This window comes from Rousettus aegyptiacus, unplaced genomic scaffold (genome assembly GCF_014176215.1).
Source record: "Rousettus aegyptiacus isolate mRouAeg1 unplaced genomic scaffold, mRouAeg1.p scaffold_m13_p_1, whole genome shotgun sequence".
Taxonomy (NCBI): domain Eukaryota; kingdom Metazoa; phylum Chordata; class Mammalia; order Chiroptera; family Pteropodidae; genus Rousettus; species Rousettus aegyptiacus.
In genome coordinates, this window is record NW_023416284.1 from 179,017,422 (window position 1) to 179,038,378 (window position 20,957).

The window sequence follows — 20,957 nt, forward strand, 5'->3', positions numbered from 1 at the left end:
GCCCAAGCTCGGTATATTTTGAAAGTATGTCTCTTGTGTATTACTGTATCAAACACTCTTTTAGAACAGAAATTTGTCGATATGCTTTTAAAGAGGATATGTAGAAAAACAACCTAAAATGTTATGTACTAATAGTGAAAACTTAGTTGGCTTTTTAAAAGTGAGACATTAATGACCGCACGTTTCGACGGTACCGGAAGGGTTTGCGCTGGGTCGCGCAGCCTCTGCAGCTCGGATACGGGGCTGTGCAGCTCCCCACCTCAGCACCCCACCTCAGCTCCCACCCCTGATGCAAGCATTGCACGTCACACTGCGGCCTCAGACACAGGGGCGCCCTTTCTAAACGGCTTCCAGGTCTGAGACCTTTGTGAAATAGAGGGGGTTTTGAACTTTAATTGAATTGGCGCATGTGTGGACAGTGAGTTGTGTTATTAAACCAACTGATCTCAAATAGTTTTCAAGTAAAGGAGAAGAACACTGACTCACACCAGCATCGCCCCTCAGGCAGTCCCATCCTGAGCAGAGGCTGTGCCCAGCTCTGTCCTCAGAGGCCGGGACCGGCGGGGCTGTCCTAGGAGAGTCCGACCTGGACAGGCTGGACGTCAGGCACGGGCCACAGCGTGCCGGGTGTCAGGGTAGCACAGGTCCAGGCCCAGGAGCCAGATCCCTTGTCGGGGCTTTGCTGTTCAGTTAGGTGTAAGAAACCTGTTTGCTCCGGGAACCTGCCGGCCGGCCGTTCCTGTGAGGTGCACCCCTCAGTGCAGCTCCAGGCCGTAGCCACCGCCTGTGTGGTCGTCACCGAGCTGCGCCAACCCTGGAGAAGACCAGAAGGGGAGGCTGCGAGCACATGCAGACAGACTTGGGACGGGCCTCTTGGAGCACGTGGCGCGTATCATGTAATAACCAAACTGTGGTACATAAACCGATGGTCCTTAGTTGTTGAAGGAGCTTCCCAGATTCGCTTTGAAATGAACATCCACCAGATAATAACTGTTTTGCATGATTTAAGTGTGTGATTATACCCGTAAAAGCACATCAGTGTGGCTTGTTTCTCTGTGACTTTCAGAATTACAAACGCCATATGGACGGCATGTACGGGCCTCCAGCCAAGCGCCACGAGGGCGACATGTACAACATGCAGTATGGCAGCCAGCAGCAGGAGCTGTACAACCAGTACGGAGGCTCCTACTCCGGCCCCGACAGGAGGCCCGTGCAGGGCCAGTACGCGTACCCCTACAGCAGGGAGAGGCTGCAGGGCCCCGGCCAGGCGCAGCCGCACGGGATCCCGCCCCCCATGATGGGCGGCCCGGTGCAGGCGCCCCCCAGCGAAGGGCCGCAGCACAGCATGTGGGCGGCGCGCAACGACATGCCTTACCCCTACGCGAACAGGCAAGGCCCCGGCGGCCCCGCGCAGGCGCCCCCCTACCCGGGCCTGAACCGCGCGGATGACATGATGGTACCTGATCAAAGGATGAACCACGAGAGCCAGTGGCCTTCTCACGTCAGCCAGCGCCAGCCTTACATGTCCTCTTCAGGCTCCATGCAGCCCATCACGCGCCCGCCTCAGTCCTCCTACCAGACGCCGCCGTCACTGCCGAACCACATCTCCAGGGCGCCCAGCCCCGCCTCCTTCCAGCGCTCCCTGGAGAGCCGCATGTCTCCCAGCAAGTCTCCCTTCCTGCCCTCCATGAAGATGCAGAAGGTCATGCCCGCGGTCCCCACGTCCCAGGTCGCTGGGCCGCCCCCCCAGCCACCCCCCATCAGGAGGGAGATCACCTTCCCGCCTGGCTCGGTGGAAGCGTCGCAGCCGGTCCTGAAACAAAGGCGAAAGATTACCTCAAAAGACATCGGTAAGTGTTCCCGGGGCTTTGCTCCCGACGCGAGGCCCAGCTGTGGTCCAGGATTTTAATTGTAGTATAGATGTAGTTCCCGTTCACCTGGAAGGTGTGCACTTCTTGTGACTACGTGCCATCACGAGGCGCGTTGTGTAAGGAGCAGCAGTCGGAAGCCACCGATGTGAATTAGGAAACAGTGCCAGCGAAGAGCAGGGGTTTAAATGGTAGTTTACACGCGGGCGTCCCCGCGTGAGAAGGCAGAGCTCCAGGGAGCACCCAGGGAATCCTCGGTGTCCGGGGGCTACATTTTGGGCGTAAAGATTTGACCTCAGCCAAGTGCGGGATCTCTGGAGCGCATGCTTAGCAGAATAGCTGCGAGGCTCACGAGACCCGAGGTGGCCTGAGGAGATGGGAAGGCGAGCCGCACGTAACTTTGGTAGCGACATTACAGACGGTGCACTTCCCTGGGAAAAAGTAGAGCCTGAATGTGAAATGTAAACAGATACGTGATATGATGTATGGAATTCGGTGTGACCTACAGAGTTGATGTAACCGTACAGCACTCGTAGATAAGGGCCAAGGAGCTATTTCAGTTGAATACCGATGCTGCGGCTTCATCCTATTGGGCGTGTTCTGCATACTAATTAAATATATGGGCTCCCCGGGAGCACGTACAGCGTTTCTGCATTATTTCCGAAGTACTTCTAATACAGCAAAGGGAATTACTGATCTTGATTATATAAAAAAAAATTCAAAAATCTCAAAATCATTTGATGTGAAATCATTTGCAGTGATTAGAAAGATTAAAGATATTAAAGATGTTTAAATCATTGGACATGAGGGAGATATATCGAAAAAGGAGGGAGAAAAGTACAGTTTTATATCGAGACTGTGCTGGACGTAAGAAAGAGACGCAGACACCGAGCACCATTTTATAGATGGAAATAGATGTAAAAATATGCACATGTATTTGTGTGCGTACATATGTGTTTAAATAAATCAATATATCTAAATTCTTATAAAATTTCTTAGCACGTGCTATACCACTATTGTGTTTAGCCTAGGAAAGTTTATATGTTCATTATTTTAAAAAGAAAGTTTGCCTTTTCTGTTAAAAAGTATTATGTACCTATCTTAGAAAATTTTAAAAGTAGGTGAAATTCAAACAAAGGGGAAACCCACGTTCCGCTCCCAACATGAGACTTCCTCTGGCATCAGTGCCGGCTTTGCCGCGGTGAGTCCCGACCGCACGGGTCCACTGAGACTCAGGCACCGGGCGGGCCTCTCCTCCCGGCGCCGCCGTAGTTTATCTCATTACTCTGTCGTCTTCACTAACACGAATGGGGAACACCCAAGTACAGCCCTTCTATTTCCCATCCTCTGGCTCAGACCAAGCTCTTGAAAGATCTGAGCCACCAGAGTTGCTAGTTAGTATTTGTCAGCAGCATGTTCTGAGGGCCGGAGCTCAGAAATAGAAGAGGACAGCATGGGAAAACCAAGACACTATCTGAGAGATGCTGTTTGGGAATTACTTTTTGCTTATATTCTGCATATTTACCAGCCTTCTTAAGATGCCACCTTGAGACATTTATGAATGGAACAGGGACAAGAAGACATGTACTATTTTTGGGTTTGACTCAGTTATCCAAACCGATGATGCATCATTACAGGCTCTGTTAGAGGGTAAAAGAAGCAAACCAGAGATGAGGAAGGACCATTTGTTGCTTAACCGCCCCCCCCCCCCTCACCCCCAGAAGCTCTGGCTCTTTCTAGTTTAACCAGCAAAGCGAAATGATCCTGAACAGCCAGTTTCGTAGGACAGCTGTCACCTCATCTAAAACCTGTAAACAACCGCGTTTAGAGGGCCCTCAGAACATGCGTTTAAAATCAGTATTTAACTCACACTCCTTTTTCTCTTATTTTGTTGTTTTCCATTTCATGCATAGCATGAATATTAATTATGTCCTCGCCCTTTCCCCTGTATTTAGTTACTCCGGAGGCGTGGCGTGTGATGATGTCCCTGAAGTCAGGTCTTCTGGCCGAAAGCACCTGGGCTTTGGACACCATTAACATTCTTCTGTATGACGACAGCACCGTCGCTACGTTCAATCTCTCCCAGGTAAGCCGGCGCCAGTCCCGCTGAGGATCGCGTGAGAGGAAAATAACTAACTCGTGTAATGCTTAGTGCTCACAGCTCACTTGTCTTTTTCGTCATTGTAGTTGTTATAAACCATCATCAGTCGATGTATGGTTGTCAAGGATTTAGTCCAGAATGATAATTTGTTTCAGTAGAATTTTTTAGTGTAAATATACACATAGCTGTATTTCTTATAAAAAAAAAAGTGATCTCATACATGTGTGTATGTGTGCGCACACGTGTGTGCACGTGCATGAGTATGTGTGGAATGGGTGATAGTAGTAAAACTAAATCGCTGTTTAGCATGGATGTTAGCAGGCCAGTGGGGGTTCATTCAGTGTCACACAAAATGATGTCTGTGGTCAGTGTTGGTGACGAAGCAGGCTGCGTTGGGACCTCACATCTTTTCATTAAAAAGAAATGTAAAAGGAAAAAGAAATTTTACATTATGAGAAACATACAGTTGACCCTTAAACAGCGCAGTAAGGTTTAGGGGCACCAACCCCACCGTGCATCCACCTTTGACTCCCAAAAGACTTAAGTTGTCCCTCGGAATCCAGGGGGTCGGGTCCAGCATCCCTGGCGGGTACCAAATCCGCAGACGGCCGAGTCGCCTGTGTAAAATGGCGCAGCTCGACGCACGGACGGCGCCCCGCGGCCGCAGAGTCCCAGCCGCGATGTGACACAGGACCGCGCAGGTGCTCGCCGGAAGCGTCCGCGTGTGAGTGAGCCCACGCCTGCGCAGTCCGAACCCGTGACGTTCATGGGGCCGCTGCACGTGCAAGCAGAGAACACAGCGTAGAGACTCTGCGTGGACCCCGCGTTGAGCTGAAAGTGATGAAGCTCATCATCAGACTCCTCTCTTGGTGTAGAGCCTCCCGCCCCTGCCTCTCAGTTACTTCGAAGGTGTCATTTAGGAGCCTACTACTTTTAGTGAGCTTACGCCCCGCCCTTGTTCAGGGCCAGGGTTAGAAAAGCTTCCAGACTAAGCTAGCAGAGAGAAGGGGGATCGAGGATTAGGAACATGCCCAAGTGTCACCTGGGCTATAGACTTTTAATGAAATACTTAGAAACGAAAACGGGAGATGTTTTCCCTACTGTGTATAAACAACTGTCTGCTTTTTTCCTTTTTTTTTTTTTATTTTTTTTTTTGGTGGTAGGAGGCGAACATCTAATTCCTTGCTTCTATTGAAATAGGACCCAAATCTTCTGTCTTCTGCTTCCTCTTTTAAGTCTTTATTGTAGCCCAGAAAGGCAGTTTTTCAGTCCACAGGAAGTATATTAATAAGGTCATAAACATGGCATGAAGTCTGTTTTAACAGAAAACAAGAATTACAAAAATTCGTGCCACTTTGGCTAGAATAACTTACCTTATGTTAGGTGAACCGCTGTGGATCACACATTTTCACAGCCAGAATTGCGTTAGCAGCTTTCCCTTTTTCCTTGCCCTGAGTAAAAAGTAAAGTTGGGGGGGGGCGGGAAGGGCACACACTCAAACCTTCACTTGAAAAATTGTGCCTGCGTGCCCTGAAGGCAAGTACTTCCCGTTGCTTCTTGGGTTTCCCCTTAATAATTATTTCCAGCTCAGGAAACTGACATCAGGATATGAAAGTATGTCTGATTCCCAAAACATTGTCATTAAAGAATCCTTTTACTTACCAGTTTGTCATCACCCCTAAACGTGCTGGTGTGGGGTTGGGGGAGGGTTGCTCATCACGGGGTATGGTATGTTGGTTTTCTTGATATAAACATTTGCTTAAAGGAAACGAAACTGGTTCTCACGGCTCTTGTCTTTCAGCTAGAGTTGTGACTAACTGAAATGCAAAATGCATTCTATGAAACATTCTAGTCCATTTATCAGGGACTAAATTGATTTGTTTTTAATTTTCTATGTTTATGAGCAACTGCATTGCTGAAATTATCTTCTCCCAAAGATATATAGGTAATGTAAATTAGAGCGACCTATGGCACCTGAGACACAAATAACCATAAAGCTTTAATAATAATAACTGTAAAAATTCAGGCAAGCAAAGTCTCAGATAAATAGTAGAAGAGAACAGACTTAGGGTGAACGAGTCTATAAAACTCACATTCCCATTTTTCTATTAATGCATTGTATCTAAGTCAGGACAAAAGGTGGAGAACAGCAAAGCACTCCCTCAGCGATGATCTTAGAAATATGAAAATGACAGGTAAGTTTTCATATTGATGGTGTAGGAAAGTAAGCAGCAAATAAGAAACATGGTAGATGTTGGTTTAGTTAATAATGGAAAGATCAGCAGGAGGGCTCTCACTGGTACACAGCTTCTCTTTTCTGGCCCATGCGAAAGTCCTGAAAACGTGATACTAGCGGTCAGGGTCCTTACCCTTCGCCGTCGTATCCAGGGTTATGACATCGTACCTGTTCTTGTTCTCCTCTTTCTCTCTAGTTGTCTGGATTTCTCGAACTTTTGGTAGAGTACTTTAGAAAATGCCTGATTGACATTTTTGGAATTCTTACGGAATATGAAGTGGGAGACCCCAGCCAAAAAGCACTTGGTCACAATGCAGCGAAGAAAGGTGAGAGCCTGGCGGACGATTCTGGGGAGGAGGAGGAAGATGCCGAGTGTACGGACGGGGAGGAGGACGAGGAGGAGGACGAGGAGGAAGACGGTGGGAAGGCGGGCACGGAGGAGAAGGGCAGCTCGGCCTCGACCCCGCCCGATGCCACTGCAGACCCGAGGGAGAAGCCCAGACAAGCCAGCAAGTTCGACAAGCTGCCCATAAAGGTCGTCAAAAAGAACAACTTGTTTGTCGTCGACCGGTCCGACAAGCTGGGTCGTGTCCAGGAGTTCAACAGCGGCCTTCTGCACTGGCAGCTGGGCGGCGGGGACACCACCGAGCACATCCAGACCCACTTCGAGAGCAAGATGGAAATCCCCCCGCGCAGGCGCCCCCCGCCCGCGAGCCCCGCGGGGCGCAAGAAGGAGCAGGAGGGCAAGGCGGATGCGGAAGAGCCGCAGGAGAAAAGCATCATCGCGACCATCGACGACGTCCTGTGCGCTCGGCCGGGGGCGCTGCCCGAGGACGCGACCCCGGGGGCCCAGAGCGAAAGCAGCAAGTTCCCCTTCGGCATCCATCAGGCCAAGAGCCACCGGAACATCAAGCTGCTGGAGGACGAGCCGCGGAGCCGGGACGAGACGCCGCTATGCACCGTGGCGCACTGGCAGGACTCACTGGCCAAGCGCTGCATCTGCGTGTCGAACATTGTCCGCAGCCTGTCTTTCGTGCCTGGCAATGACGCCGAGATGTCCAAACATCCAGGCCTGGTGCTGATCCTGGGGAAGCTGATCCTCCTCCACCACGAGCATCCGGAGAGGAAACGGGCACCGCAGACCTACGAGAAGGAGGAAGACGAGGACAAAGGGGTCGCCTGCAGCAAGGACGAGTGGTGGTGGGACTGCCTGGAGGTCCTGCGGGATAACACGTTGGTCACCTTGGCCAACATCTCTGGGCAGCTAGACTTGTCCGCGTACACGGAAAGCATCTGCCTGCCCATTCTGGATGGCTTGCTGCACTGGATGGTGTGCCCGTCTGCGGAGGCACAAGACCCCTTTCCAACCGTGGGACCCAACTCTGTCCTGTCTCCTCAGAGACTTGTGCTGGAGGCCCTGTGTAAGCTCAGCATCCAGGACAGCAATGTGGACCTGATCTTGGCCACGCCTCCGTTTAGCCGTCAGGAGAAATTCTATGCTACGTTAGTTAGGTACGTTGGGGATCGCAAAAACCCAGTCTGTCGAGAAATGTCCATGGCGCTTTTATCGAACCTTGCCCAAGGGGACACGCTGGCAGCAAGGGCAATCGCCGTGCAGAAAGGAAGCATCGGAAACTTGATAAGCTTCCTGGAGGACGGGGTCACGATGGCCCAGTATCAGCAGAGCCAGCATACCCTCATGCACATGCAGCCCCCGCCCCTAGAACCGCCCAGCGTGGACATGATGTGCAGGGCGGCCAAGGCGCTGCTGGCCATGGCCAGGGTGGACGAGAACCGCTCGGAGTTCCTTCTGCACGAGGGTCGATTGCTGGATATCTCGCTGTCAGCCGTCCTGAACTCTCTGGTCGCCTCTGTCATCTGTGACGTACTGTTTCAGATCGGGCAGTTATGACATCAGTGAGAAGGCAGCATGTGTGAGTGAAGACGAGCGGCTCCCGTGTAACTGGCTGTTTTCTGTTCTCGTTTATCCAGCGTAGGAAGAAGGAAAAGAAAATCTTTGCTCCTCTGCCCCGTTCACTATTTACCAATTGGGAATTAAAGAAATGATTAATTCGAACACTTATGAAATTAATATTTGCTGTCTGTGTGTATAAGTACATCTATTTGGGTTTTTTTTTTTTTTAACCAAAGTTGCTGTCTAGTGCATTCAAAGGTCACTTTTCGTTTTTCATAGATTTTCTTTTTAATGTTCTTTTCCATGTTGTATTATTGCATTTTGGGGGAAGCAAATTGACTAAAGAAAAAGTTGAGGCAAAAGATGCTAAGATGGGAAAATTTCACTTCACTGAGGCAAAAAGGTGAAAAATTATCAATTTCCTAGGTGTGTTCTTCTTCAGATAATGAAATAAAAACTGTATCCCATCGCCCAAAGCTCTGTGCAATAGAAACTTCTAGACATGTAAGAGTAGGGGCTCCAGGAGGTATGTCAGTCAGTAGTCAAAACTGAAACGATACTGGTTTCTCCACAGGAAAATGGTTACATTAGGCTAGGAGCACAAACGATTTCTTTTTTTTAAGTTAAGATTAAAAATACATACCTGACAACGATCAACGGAAGTTGCTTCCTCACCACGACCGTCATGTCTGCTGTCCGTCTTCTGACCTTCCACACGACAGTTCTTCACAATTCCTTTAATCATTTTTTAAATATTTTTTTTACTGCCTGTGGGCTGTGATGTATATAGAAGTTGTACATTAAACATACCCTCATTTTCTCTTTTCTTTTTTTTTTTTTTTTTTTTAGTACAAAGTTTTTAGTTTCTTTTTCATGATGTGGTAACTACGAAGTGATGGTAGATTTTAAATAATTTTTTATTTTTATTTTATATATTTTTTCATTAGGGCCATATCTCCAAAAAAAAAGAAAAAAAGAAAAAATATAAAAAACAAAAACAAAAAAAAGAGGGTAATGTACAAGTTTCTGTATGTATAAAGTCATGCTCTATTTCGGGAGAGCAGCTGATCACAATTTGCTTCATGAATCAAGGTGTGGAAATGGTTGCATATGGATTGATTCAGAAAATGGTTATCAGAACAGACAAAAAAATAAAATAAAATAAAATACAGCTAAAAGGAAGAAACACAACTTCAGAGATTTTTCAGTGATGAGAATCCACATTTGTATTTCAAGATAATGTAGTTTAAAAAAAAAAAAGAAAAAACTTGATGTAAATTCCTCCTTTTCCTCTGGCTTAATGAATATCATTTATTCAGTATAAAATCTTTATATGTTCCACATGTTAAGAATAAATGTACATTAAATCTTGTTAAGCACTGTGATGGGTGTTCTTGAATACTGTTCTAGTTTTTTTTTTTTTCAAGTGGTTTCATAGTAACAAGTTACTTACAAGATACAGGGGAAATACAGCTGTGTAATCACTCGTTACAAAATTACAAAATCCTGAGTCGGGAGGGACCCTTAGGGGTTACCTGCTTTAGAGAAGGGAGCAGTTTGATTTTCTAAAACTATATAGCTAATTGGTCGATGGGAGCAGGCAGTCAACTCCAGCCACACTGAGCTATGAGGATTTTCAGTCCACACGGGAGGTGGCTGCTCGCTCGTGAGCTGAGACCGCAGGAGCTCACTGACCTGCCAGCATGAGACCTGCCTTTACGAGCCCCGTCCCCGTTCTACTCAGAGTTCAGTCTATTCCATGTTTCTTCTGTGTGCCTCAAAGTTACTTTCCATTTAGTTTACTCCACCGTGTATAATATTTATATTGTGCAATGTTCAAGAGAATATGTTATATTGTATGTGGTGTACATAGTGCAAAGTGATTATTTCTATTTCAGGGCATATTAATATTCTCATATTCCTTCCTACCTGGTGCACAGTAGCTTTTTAATAACTAGTCATTTCTAATTTAAACTTTTTCTTCCTGGGTCATTGACTGTTATCGTGTAACAATCACTTTCTTTGAAACTGCTGCAGAATTAAGCTGTTAGTGGACACCCTCCTGTTTCTACCTCTGTACACCACCCTCCCGGGCACAGCCTGCGCAGACTGCAGGTCCTCTGCCAGACCTGTCACCGGGTCCACGCCACTCCTGGTAATACGTGGAAGAGCTAGACAAGAGCACACAGTTGCAATCAGAGTGTGGAGCGTGACTCTGTAGCGTCACGAGAAAAACATTTTTTTCTGCGAGCAGCTTCATCGTCTGTCCACTCCCACATTACTTACTTAGTCTTATGTAACAATGCAGCCAAATACATGTTGAATTAAAAACCCATCTATAATTCTACTTGAAATACATCTGCGTACTAAGAACAGATAATAGTGCTCCAAGCTTCAAATATGGAGATGTGTAAGAGGGAATTTCAATATTACTCTATAATTTCTCTCTTACCGAGTATGAATAAAAGATGTATACAAACTTTGAAGTTATCTAATATCCCAATTCATTTGTCAAAAGAGTAAAACCGTTACAGGAAACTGTTGTTGTCATGGTCGAGTGTGATCAATGCCTGCCTCGAGCTGGCCATTGAGCATGTGTTTGCATTCCGACATGCAGTGTCATCTCTAGAATAATCCAGGAAGACTCCAGCGTCCTCTCTACATGCTCAACCAAGCGTCAAGGCGACAGAACGAAGCCCATGAAGAACTTACAGCCCGCCTGAGATCATCCTGCCTACAAACTGCGTTATTGCTTTGTTTAAAAATTAGTTGTTTTTTTTTTTCCTATGAGGCTTTTCAGGAATTTTCAAGATGCCCATACTTTAAATGTGTACAAAAAAAAAAAAAAAGATAAAAATAAAGGTGCAAAGAAAGTTTAGTATTTTGGAATGGTGCTATAACGTTGAATCTGTTGGTATTTGAGTGAATTTTTTTAATGGCACATAAGAGATCATTGGGTGGCATGTGCTCAGAAATAACTTCAAATGTTTTGTTTGAGGTTGAGAATGATAATCAGTTTTTGCTGGAGAACGTGGCCTATTCAAAAACTAGTTAAGCCTTTTTTTTTTAATTATAATAGAAAATGATTTTTTAAAGTGGAATGCGAACAGCTCAATGATGCAACGTCAGCCATTAACCACCTCGCTAAGGTAAAGAATGTGGCTACCCCTGCCCCGAAGTCCATCCAGGTGAAACCGTTGGAGATGTTTCATTTCCCGTCAAACCTTAGGTACCAATTCCCGGTCTCTGTTCACCTGCAGGAAAGGTGTTACAAGTAAGCCAAACCACCCATGTCTTCTTGCTGAGTCTTGTCTCACCTCATCTGGGGAGCTGTGGCCCCCACATTCCCCCTAACCCCCATCCCCTGCAGCATCCTCACTCAGAGAGCTTCATAGACAAGCTTTTAAAAACACCAATAAATGTTTTTGTGGGGAGTCTGTAACCTACTAGCGTGCCCCATTACTCATTAATTCAGCAGAGACTCTACCAAGTACCAAGCTGTGTGCTCGGCTCTGAGAGACCCCCAGGGACCCTGTTTCCATTACTTGCCGGCCTTTCATGTCACATGATTGTAGAAGTAAATTAGTCTTCCCAATACAGTGTTTATGCGTCGAGAACACCTAGTCCATTTTGGTGACTGACGGCAAGGCTCTAGCGGTGGTGGCTCTGAATCTGGGTGCGGTGTGCGCTGCAGCCTGACCCAGGAGCTCGCCGTGAGCTCTGCAAAACGTGCTGGGGTGAACCGTCTCCGCGTCCCGTCTTGCTCTGAAATGTGACTCAAGCATCTGGTTCCTTGCTGCTCATCGTCAAGTGAGCGTGCTTGTGGGTTCTGAAGCGGATGGAAAAACAAGGACCCGGGCCGGGCCCCAGTGACCCCAGTTGCATGGTAAGCCCCTGGAAACGCGGGAAGTGATTGACCTTGTGCGAGAAGACCTTATTCTAGGGCTGTTTTGCTCTTAACACCCACAAGCCATCACGTGCCCATGCCCAGCGCCAGTCACTGAGTTTCATCCTACCCGCTGGTTTCCAGTCCTGCTCTTGCTTGGTGATGATCGAGTCACACGGTCCTCTCAGAAGCCAGAGTCGGTATCCAAGTTGATTCACTGTGGAATGTAAGTCTACTAAACCCGGAGGGGACGTTGGAGGAAAACTGTCAGATGTGTCCCCAAATTATGAGACTCATTTTTCCTCTTCCTGAATTTGATTTCAGGGACTCGAAGTTTTACCCCAGTTTTTTTCCAAAGTGTATTGTAAAAAAAACAGAAGAGCTCTCAAAAAGAAAATGCCTTATGTGTTCTCTTGGACATCTGTAACCTATATTATCATATTAAAGACAGAAATCCCGCCGAAAAGAAGCCTGCTTATCCCAAGCATATGCTGACTTAGTTAACTGCAGAACCACTTTTTTTAAAATCCTATAAACGAGCTACAGAGCTTTGGGAAATAAGCTGCATTAGTCTGAGGTCGTGCCTGACTCCCCAACATCCATGTCCTTTGCTGGCCAGCAGTGTGCTCACCCCTTACGCTGAAATCGATGTCCTTGCTGAAGATGTGGAACCTTCTCTCTGTGAGCCTCAGTTTCCTCGCCTGTAATGGGGGAGGACCGCCCACCTCAGGGTTGGTGAGGATTAAGTAGTTCTACAAGTCCTCGTAACCTCAGTGATCATCGTGTATTAAGCCTAAACACACATATACATGTAGACTTTGCTGATTGTCCTAAAGTGTATTTCTTGAAATTTTTAAATCTGGCCTAAGAGAATATCTTATTCTCATAACTGGTCACACAGTTTGTGTAACTTTTTTGTTGGGTTTTCCAGTAAATCCATCAAGGCTTAGTCTATTGCTCGCTTGTGTGTAGTCGCAAGCATGATTCTGCATAATTTCTCTGTTGAATGTCAGTTTTGGATGTAGGCCCACCAGAGGTGGGGGAAGACCTCACCTTTTAATTTTTGCAGGCCTAGGGGAGCATCTCTGGAATATAGTCATGCAGTAAACTTGCCCCATTCTGCCCTTCTAAAAGAAAAAAAAAGTGATTAACAACACTTTTCAGGGGTCAGATATGGCAGGTGGCCAATCACAGTGTTCCATTTGCTACTTCTTTTCATCTGATGCACACAGCAGAGAGCTTCCCCGGAGCAAAAGGACTTCAGTCCTCACACCTGGCTGGAGACGGGCCGTGTTTCTGGGGGCTGTGGAGGCGGCATGCAGGATGTTGGTCATTTCCACGTAGGCGTAAGGTCAGGTACATAAAGCCTGAGCTTTCATCTTCTGCATACGCGTGGCATGTGGCTGGCCCAAGATGTTGTACAAACTGGAGGGTTTCCCAAAGGCTGAAGGACCCTAAACCTTGGATTCAGCTCCCTGGAGATGTTCAAACAGAAGTGGTCCTTCAGGGAAGAACCGGCAGCGTCTATAACCCTGTTTCCAGTAAGTGGCGATTACATGGGAATGTTTTTTTTTTTTTCTTGCACATGAAAGACTTTCATAGGTATTCTTCCTAGAAGCCTTGGTATAGAACATTACAACACAGAGGCAGAGGCCGACGCACAAAAGGAGTTGGAACCAAACAGACCTCCCCTTTCCAAGAACGTGTCTGCCTGAGAACTGTTCACAGCTTCACGGGAAATCCAGAGACGGGGACTTTCAGAGCAGAAGTCGTGATGCGTTGGCCACTGAGCGGGGGGTCGGGGCGCAAGGGGGTCTTCCATGAAACCGCATCACCGGAACAATGTCCTGTGCCTACTTTATGTCTGTGCCTCGATGAAAAGGAACGCAGACCAAACCGACGCCCCAGTCAGGACAGCGGGCACGCCCTGCCCTCGCCTCCGACCCGAGTCTCGCTCCTGCTTCAGCGTCATCCTCCTCGAGAGCAGCACTGTGTTGAGTCACGCACGGCGTCACCTGCTCCCTGAGGTAAGCGGCCATGTCGCGAGGCCCAGCGCCCCAGCCCCCAGGAATCACCCTCATTCTCACGCCCGAGGGTCGTGTGACCTGGGAGCAACTCACGGTGGCATCCCTGCTAGACACAGACACTCTGCCAAGGACAGAGATCCCCAGGGGATGGCACAGGCTTCCTGCCCTCCAGGACCCTCACATACACCATGAGACTGTTGGAACGTGAACTTCTTTAAACCATGCCGTGGGGCCCACGAGCTTTCATGGACGATGCAGCCGACCCTCGGACGGCCCAGGTGCGAGCTGTGCAGGTCACGCCTTCGGGGATTGCTCTCCGCAAACACCTGTGCTGTTTCCCATCATGGCCCGGAGCCCACAGGTGTCGAGGGCCAACTGTGTGTTGATGTGCGCCATTTTGTACCGGGGACTCGGGCACCTGCGGGTTTTGGGTACCGGGGTGGGTGTCCTGGAACCAAGCCCCCTCAGATACCAGGGACAGCTTAAAGTTTGGGGCAGTCAGAAGTTATGCAGGGTTTTTTTGGGGGGGTGGGGGTCAGCACCCCTAACCCTGGCGTTGTTCAAAGGCCAACTGCACTTTACGAGAAATTAGATTAACCAAACCCCAGCTAGCTTTTAAAAGTGAAATTCAGAGTCACCCAGGGGGCGGGCCTGTCCCGTAGGAGTCAGTGTGGCCTTGAGCCCGGAGTTCCCTGGGGTCTCTCGGAAGCTGTGCTGGCGTGGGGGACCCCTTAGTCTACCGATACGTGACCTCGGTGCCTCCGCCAGGCAACAATGAAGGGGTTACTTTGACCATCTTTCCCGTTTCGCCTTTCGTCACCCACTGTGACTCAAAAGAAGACACCTGAGGAATGGAAGTGACGAGGGACACACGGGGAGGACACCAGGTTCTCAAGTGTAGATCATTGCTTGAAAAATACTGGTCTCCTGGGGAGTCCCTTCGTCCCTGCAGGGAGGGGAAATGACGCGTCGCCCACGTTTCAGACGCGTGCGCTTCCGGCGCGGGAAACATTCGCCCAAAGCGCGGTGCTTGTTTCGGGGGTTCCGTGTCTTGTCCCCCGAGCGGCGTGAGCGTGGGGCCAGGGCCCCTCCGACGGGAGAAGGCCCCGGGGGGCAGGCCCCGTGCGGGTCGGGAGAGGAGTTCGGGGTCGGGAGGGGAGCCTAGGGCGAGGGGCTCCCCCAGCCGACTTCTACGGGCGCCCCCTCTCCCCACATTCGCCGTTCGACGCCTGCTTCGGTGCGTAAGGGGCGATCGGAGTGCTTCTGGGGGGAAAGATCAGCTTTTGTCAGTGAGCGGGCTTTCATCGTGGTGGGCCTAGTTTTCGAAAATTAAATTTGGTGTCAGTTTCGGGACTCAGAGTGCTGAGCAGTCGAGTCTTGGTCGGAACCTGCGTCTCTCCCGCCGCCCGGGCCCCGCCTTCCAGGGACCCCGCCTTCCAGGGACCCCGCCTCCCAGGGACCCCGCCTTCCACGGACCCCGCCTTCCAGGGCCCTCGTTCCAGCGCCAGGCTCGTCCCCCGCCGTCATGGTTTTCAGCCCCCGGAGTCTCGTTTCTGGAGGACGCGCCGCGCGGCGCTCAGCCCGGGGTCCCGGTGGAGGCGGGGGTGGGGTGCCTGTTTTCTCGGAAGCGCATATGCCGCCGAAGCGTGGGGAGCCCTGTGGGGGGTTCCACCACTCCCCGGCCCCCCGCCCCCCGGGACCGGGAGCCCCGGACCCTGCCTCCCCAGCAAGGGCCAGCGGCGGGCACGACCCGCCCCGCGCCGGCCACAGGGGCGCAGGCCCGGCAGGTGCTGCCTCGGACCGGCTCCGTCCGCCCGCCGGGCCGGCAGGCTGTGGGGGGCTCCGCCGCAGCCCAGCGGGGCGCCCGCGGTCCCGGGCGTGTGCACCGCCCTCCCGCACGACACGGGCGCGTGCGACGCCACCGCGCTTTCTCACGCGACGACGACCGTCGCGTGCCCCACGGGGCCGCGCACGCCGGCGGGAAAGGCTTGTCCGTGTGATGCGTGTGGCAGAGATGCGGGCACGGGGCCCAGCAGAGGGGCTGGCCCCGCTCGGGGGGCCCGCAGCGGAGACAGCGGACGGCGTTAGAAAGCTCCCCGGGTGTCCTGGGACCCAGATCCAGAGCGGTTCAGCCACGGGTTTTGAAATGGCCTGAGTGGGGAGCAGGTGGGGCTCCGAAGACGGCACTGGAGCGGTCGGCGGGGACGAGGTGGCCGGGCCAGCGTCCCTCCTGAGGAAGCCAGCTGTCCCCCTCTCCCAGAGGGCTCCCCGGGGCCACGGTGATGCAGCGAGACATGAGCAGCTCCTGATCAGGCCCCAGCGGGCCTGAGAGTGACACCGATACCCGGGAGGCGGTGACAGGTGCAACCTCTGTGCAGGAAGGAGGATCCCATCGGCGTCCGTGACGCGTGAGTCGGCAGTGACCGGAAAGGCCAGACATGGGACGATGCCCGACCAGCAGAAAACCCCCAGCAGTGACTCTGGGACAAGGGAGGGGCTAAGGGCGGCCGCGGGATGCCCAGGTCTCGGGTCCCCTGCCCTGGGTCCCGAGTCCTCCCCCGGCCGGCCAGGCACTCCGGCCGCCCGGAGCGGAGCTGCAGTCCCAGTCGGGGCCCTCGGTTGCCGGCAACAGAGACCAACGTCGGTTAATTCAAGAAACACGGTTTGTTAGAAGGACGTCGAGCGGCTCGCAGAATGAAGAGAAAGGACACTAGGCTCAGAAAATGGGCAGGGACCACAGCAGGGTGCCAGCTGGGAAGCCACCGGCCGCGCCCCGGGGCCGGGCCCCACCCAGCTCGTCCTGCCGGGACCTCGCCGAGGCCCGGCGGCTGAGGGACACCGGCCAGCGGGCACACCTGCCGGGGAGGTGGAGCAGACTGCGAATGCCGTAAGCTCCTCCGTGACGCCGTCCTCGGAGATCCTGGGGTTGTCGCCGACCACGTGCTCGCGAGGTTCAGCAGATGGCGGTGGACGGTGAGGGGTCACGTCGTGCCACAAGGTAGTGGGGCCAGAAGGAGTTCTTCCTCTGCCGATGTTTCGGACGGCTCCGCACGCCGAGGCTTCTGAGGGCTCTGGCGCGTCACTGGGAGGGCGGAGGGCGTGGTGGTGGGGCTCCGGGTGCCCCCGGATGGGGTTCGGGGTCAAGGTAGGTGCAGAGTACACCGACAACAGAAAAAAACGGGGTTCCCTAATGAGGGGGAAAGCGAGTTGTTCGGGGAAGACATGGGGCGCGGGTCCTAAGGAGCAGAAGGACTCTGCCTCGGCGACAGCGAGCGGAGCCGTCGTCTGAAGGGCGCGCAGAGACGAGCAGGTGCTGGAGAGTCGGGCGAGGGCGAGGATGCTGGCCGCGGCTGAGTGAAGCAGGCCTGCGGGCCGTCATCGCGCGCACCGCTGGCCTGTCGCTGGTGTTCCCCGACAGCCGTGCTGGCTCCTAATTTTCCTGGTCCCCCCCACCCCCCCACAATTACCCTCCAGGAGCAGCTCTGTCCCCCTACCCCCGGCCGGGCCTCGCCAGCCCACGGAGCTAAGTGGGGAAATGAGATATGCGATTTCCGTGTGCCTCCCTGAGGGAAGACTGATCAAAGCAATCAGAAGTTTCCAGAATTGGCTGGAGACAAGGTCGGTCGGCGAGGCTGAGGAGGAGGATGGAGGAGGCGACAGCGAGGCGGTCACAGGGGCGGTGGTCAGCTCCGACGGGGGGAGGAGGAGGAAAGGGCAGCGAGTCCAGGGGGAGGACTCGAGCAAGGCTCCCTGGGCCCCGGGCACCCGCTCGGGAGGGGAGGGTGCAGCGGCAGGTCTGCAGGTTGCGGCGGCGGGCGGCCCCCAGGGATCGGGGGCCTGAGCCTGGAGCCCAGCATCTCCCCCCGACCAAATGGCTATTCAAGGCAGAGGCAAGTGTCCCATCCAGGCCTTCAGCCGCCTGAGTCTGCGGATTCCTTGGGACCCCCGGAGCCCTGATCCAGCTGTTACCTGCCTGGCCTTTGGTCCCTGGCTCGGAGCAGTGCCTTGGAGGGGCGACGGGTCCCGCCTGGCGGCCCTCGGCGGAAGCTCGGGAACTTGGCTGCGGTCAGCAGGGGAGCAAGGGGGCGGTGATCCTGCGTGGGGGGAGAATACTGGCCGATCACATCGAATGTATGAAATCGGAGCGGAGAGCGGCCTGTGTCAGAGGCGAGGCAAAGCCCTGAGCGCTGGGGACATATGGCATCTGTCAATCAAACGCAGAGCAACCTTCAGAAAGCCATTGGACGTCAGCCTGACGCGGCCTCCCCTGCTCGAGCGGGCTGCCGGCTCCCTGTCCCGCAGGCCCCACAGATGCTCTAGGTCAGGGACTAATTAGCCTTCCAGAGGGCAATCGGGGGCCTTCCGCTGGAACTTTCTTAGGAATTGTGCTGGAGCCAGGCTTCAGGCGAACACCTCTGGAAATGGGCAGAAGCCCGTGGAGGGGGCTCCCCTCCCGGGCACTGGGGGGCGGGCCGGGCTGCTTCCTCCGGTGCCTGGCAGCTCCGGGCCCTCAGCGGCCACCACGGCCACCACGTCCCCTCCCCCTCCCCCAGGAGCTTCCTCTCCCCTCCCGGCCCTGTCCCTTGGCCAGCTCTCCCAGCGCTCAGCCTTATTCTTCACCGCGGGGAACAATGTATGTCTCCAGAGCTGGCCCGTTCCGCGCGCTCCCAGGCCTTCGGAGCAGGGCTGGCACCGTGGCCACTGATGTTCGTTCGGTCGTGATGTCTTGCCGCGTGCATGCATTTTGTCGCGTGCATGCATTTTGTCCCCTAACCAACCCCAGAGGATTTCCTCTGAGGAACTTACTTCTGACGGGCGGATGTGCTTGTTTCCTCTCGTGTTTGGCATGATTTAGATTGAGGGGGACTTTGGTTCCGGCTTCCTTCGCTAACTCTTTCCGGTGGGGTCTTCGCCCACCTCTGAGGCAGCAAATGGGGCCAAACAGAGGTGCCAGCTTCCGCCAGGGCCCGGGCTGCCCGTGTGCGCCCTCACGCAAGCACGCCCTTTCCGCGGCCCGTTTCCACTGGCCAGTGCCACCTCCCAGCATGTGGCCTTCCTGGCGGTCACCACAACCTGCTCGGAGAGGGGCGGCCAGCTCCTGGTCACTCAGGCTTTGGCCGACGTGTCAGAGGGGTTCAGTGCATATCTGGGGTGTCCGAAGCCATCACGGGGCTCCCCATCCTCTCTTCCATCCCTCCCACCTCGTGCCTGATGAACCCACACACCCCTGCTCCACAGAGCAGACTGGTGGGGAGACCCCAAGACACAAAACTGGCCCGCCGGTGTCCCAAAGGGAGGGCCGGTCTCACTCCACCTCAGGGGAGGACAGACGTGGGAAGTACTTCCTACTTACCTCTCCCAGGTCAGAGGAGGGGACAGGGATTTGGGACATTGGGAACATAAAACTTCAGAATGTCCCCAGAATGAGAAGTGCGGAAATGCGGCAGAGGCAACTGAGTGCCAGAAACCAACCAGAATCCATTCGGTTGACCCCTTATTACTCGAACCCATCGCGAATGGGCCTGCAGGCTCCCCTTGGCCTTCGACGCCATTGTCTTGTCCTGCGGGGGCCCCCACAGGCTGAACTCCTGGGTCCAGGGCTCAGGGCTGCTGAACCAGTGCCAGGCGCTGCAGGGTTTGGGGGCCATGAAGGACAGCTCCGACCAAGCCCCTGACCCTTTTGCTACTGGCCAGCGGGGAGTGGCAGTGAGCAAAGAATCTCACAAATACTTCTTTCCTTTACTCCCTGCACCCGCCCTCCATAACCCAACCTCCCTTCTGTGTCCCTCTTATAACGAGCAGTTAAAAATGTGTCCATTATAGGAATTTCGGAGATAAATATTGAAAATAAAAATTACCTATAATTCAGGCACCCAGAAATATCCACTTTAATGAAGCGTTCAATTTTATAAGCAAATTTTAGAATGTATCGTATCATGAGCCTCTTCGTGTCATTAATTTTTCTAGAATTTGAACCTTAGTGGCTGCCTAGGGCTCCATTTATTTAATTGATCCCCTATTATTGGACATTTATGTCTTTTCCAAATTTTCACCATGGTAAAAAATGCTCCAGTGAACATTCTAGAAAGATAAATCTTCGTGACCATCTCTAATTAATTCATTGGGGTGAATTCCTATGGAAACAATGTGTCAAAAGGGATGACTATATTCAAAGCTACTTGGACATAAGGCCACGCTCACTCCGAGGACATCGCATCATTGAAAGTCCCGACGTGGGTGGACAAGAGAGTCCGGCTCCTTGAACCCGGTCGACACCGAGCATCTTCTTTCCCAATGTGATGGACCAAAAAAAAGATCTTTCCTGCTCCATTTTGATTTTTTTGTCAGCAAGCTTAAACATTTTTAAGATGTTTTTGACTCCTCTATATTTTGTCTTTTGGAAAATTTCTATGTGTATCCTTTGTCAGGTTTTCCACCAGGATATGAATCTTTTATAAAAATTGAATCTGTATTTTTTTTAAACTTTTTGTAATTTTTTTCCTTCCTCTTCACCCTCCCTTAGTTTTGTGCCTTTGACCTCAAGTTTCTTTACCTGCAACATGAATGCTTGGACTAAATGACCTCTTAACCCCAAAGGTGCTTCCAAAGAGCTCAGATCTCGCTCTGGTCACCCTCCCCCATCAGCAGCCTGCCCAGGTCTCTCGACTCATTAGCACGATTCCAGGGAAACTTGAATTTCAAATGTCTGCCTGACTCGGATTTCACACTTTCTTAATCACGCCACTCTGATCATCAGGCTCCCAGATGTGGGTGGGGGCCGGTCCCTCCCCAGGAGAAGGTCAGCTAAGGTCTCTGGTCACACACCAGCATCCTGGGGCCGGCCCTTCCAACGGCCACAGGAAGCCTTCACGGGGCCAGCCTCCCGGACTTATTGGCCGGGGGAGCAATGACATGACCACACGA

At 52.0% G+C, this 20,957-nt stretch overlaps 1 protein-coding gene across 11 annotated transcripts in view; it reads left to right on the forward strand.

The window, feature by feature from the left end:
• ARID1B (AT-rich interaction domain 1B) overlaps nucleotides 1–9,505 on the forward strand; it is a 376,686-nt gene extending 367,181 nt beyond the window's left edge. For 9 of the 11 annotated variants that reach the window (XM_036223077.1, XM_036223066.1, XM_036223086.1 and 6 more), the window contains 3 exons: nucleotides 1,067–1,850; nucleotides 3,824–3,954; nucleotides 6,402–9,505. In XM_036223077.1, coding sequence (XP_036078970.1) covers nucleotides 1,067–1,850; nucleotides 3,824–3,954; nucleotides 6,402–8,117 — 2,631 coding nt within the window. In that variant the 3' untranslated portion in view covers nucleotides 8,118–9,505. The remainder of the gene's footprint in view (nucleotides 1–1,066; nucleotides 1,851–3,823; nucleotides 3,955–6,401) is intronic. The other 2 variants (XM_036223067.1, XM_036223074.1) reach the window with 1 other exon arrangement.
• The last annotated feature ends 11,452 nt before the right edge of the window (nucleotides 9,506–20,957 follow it).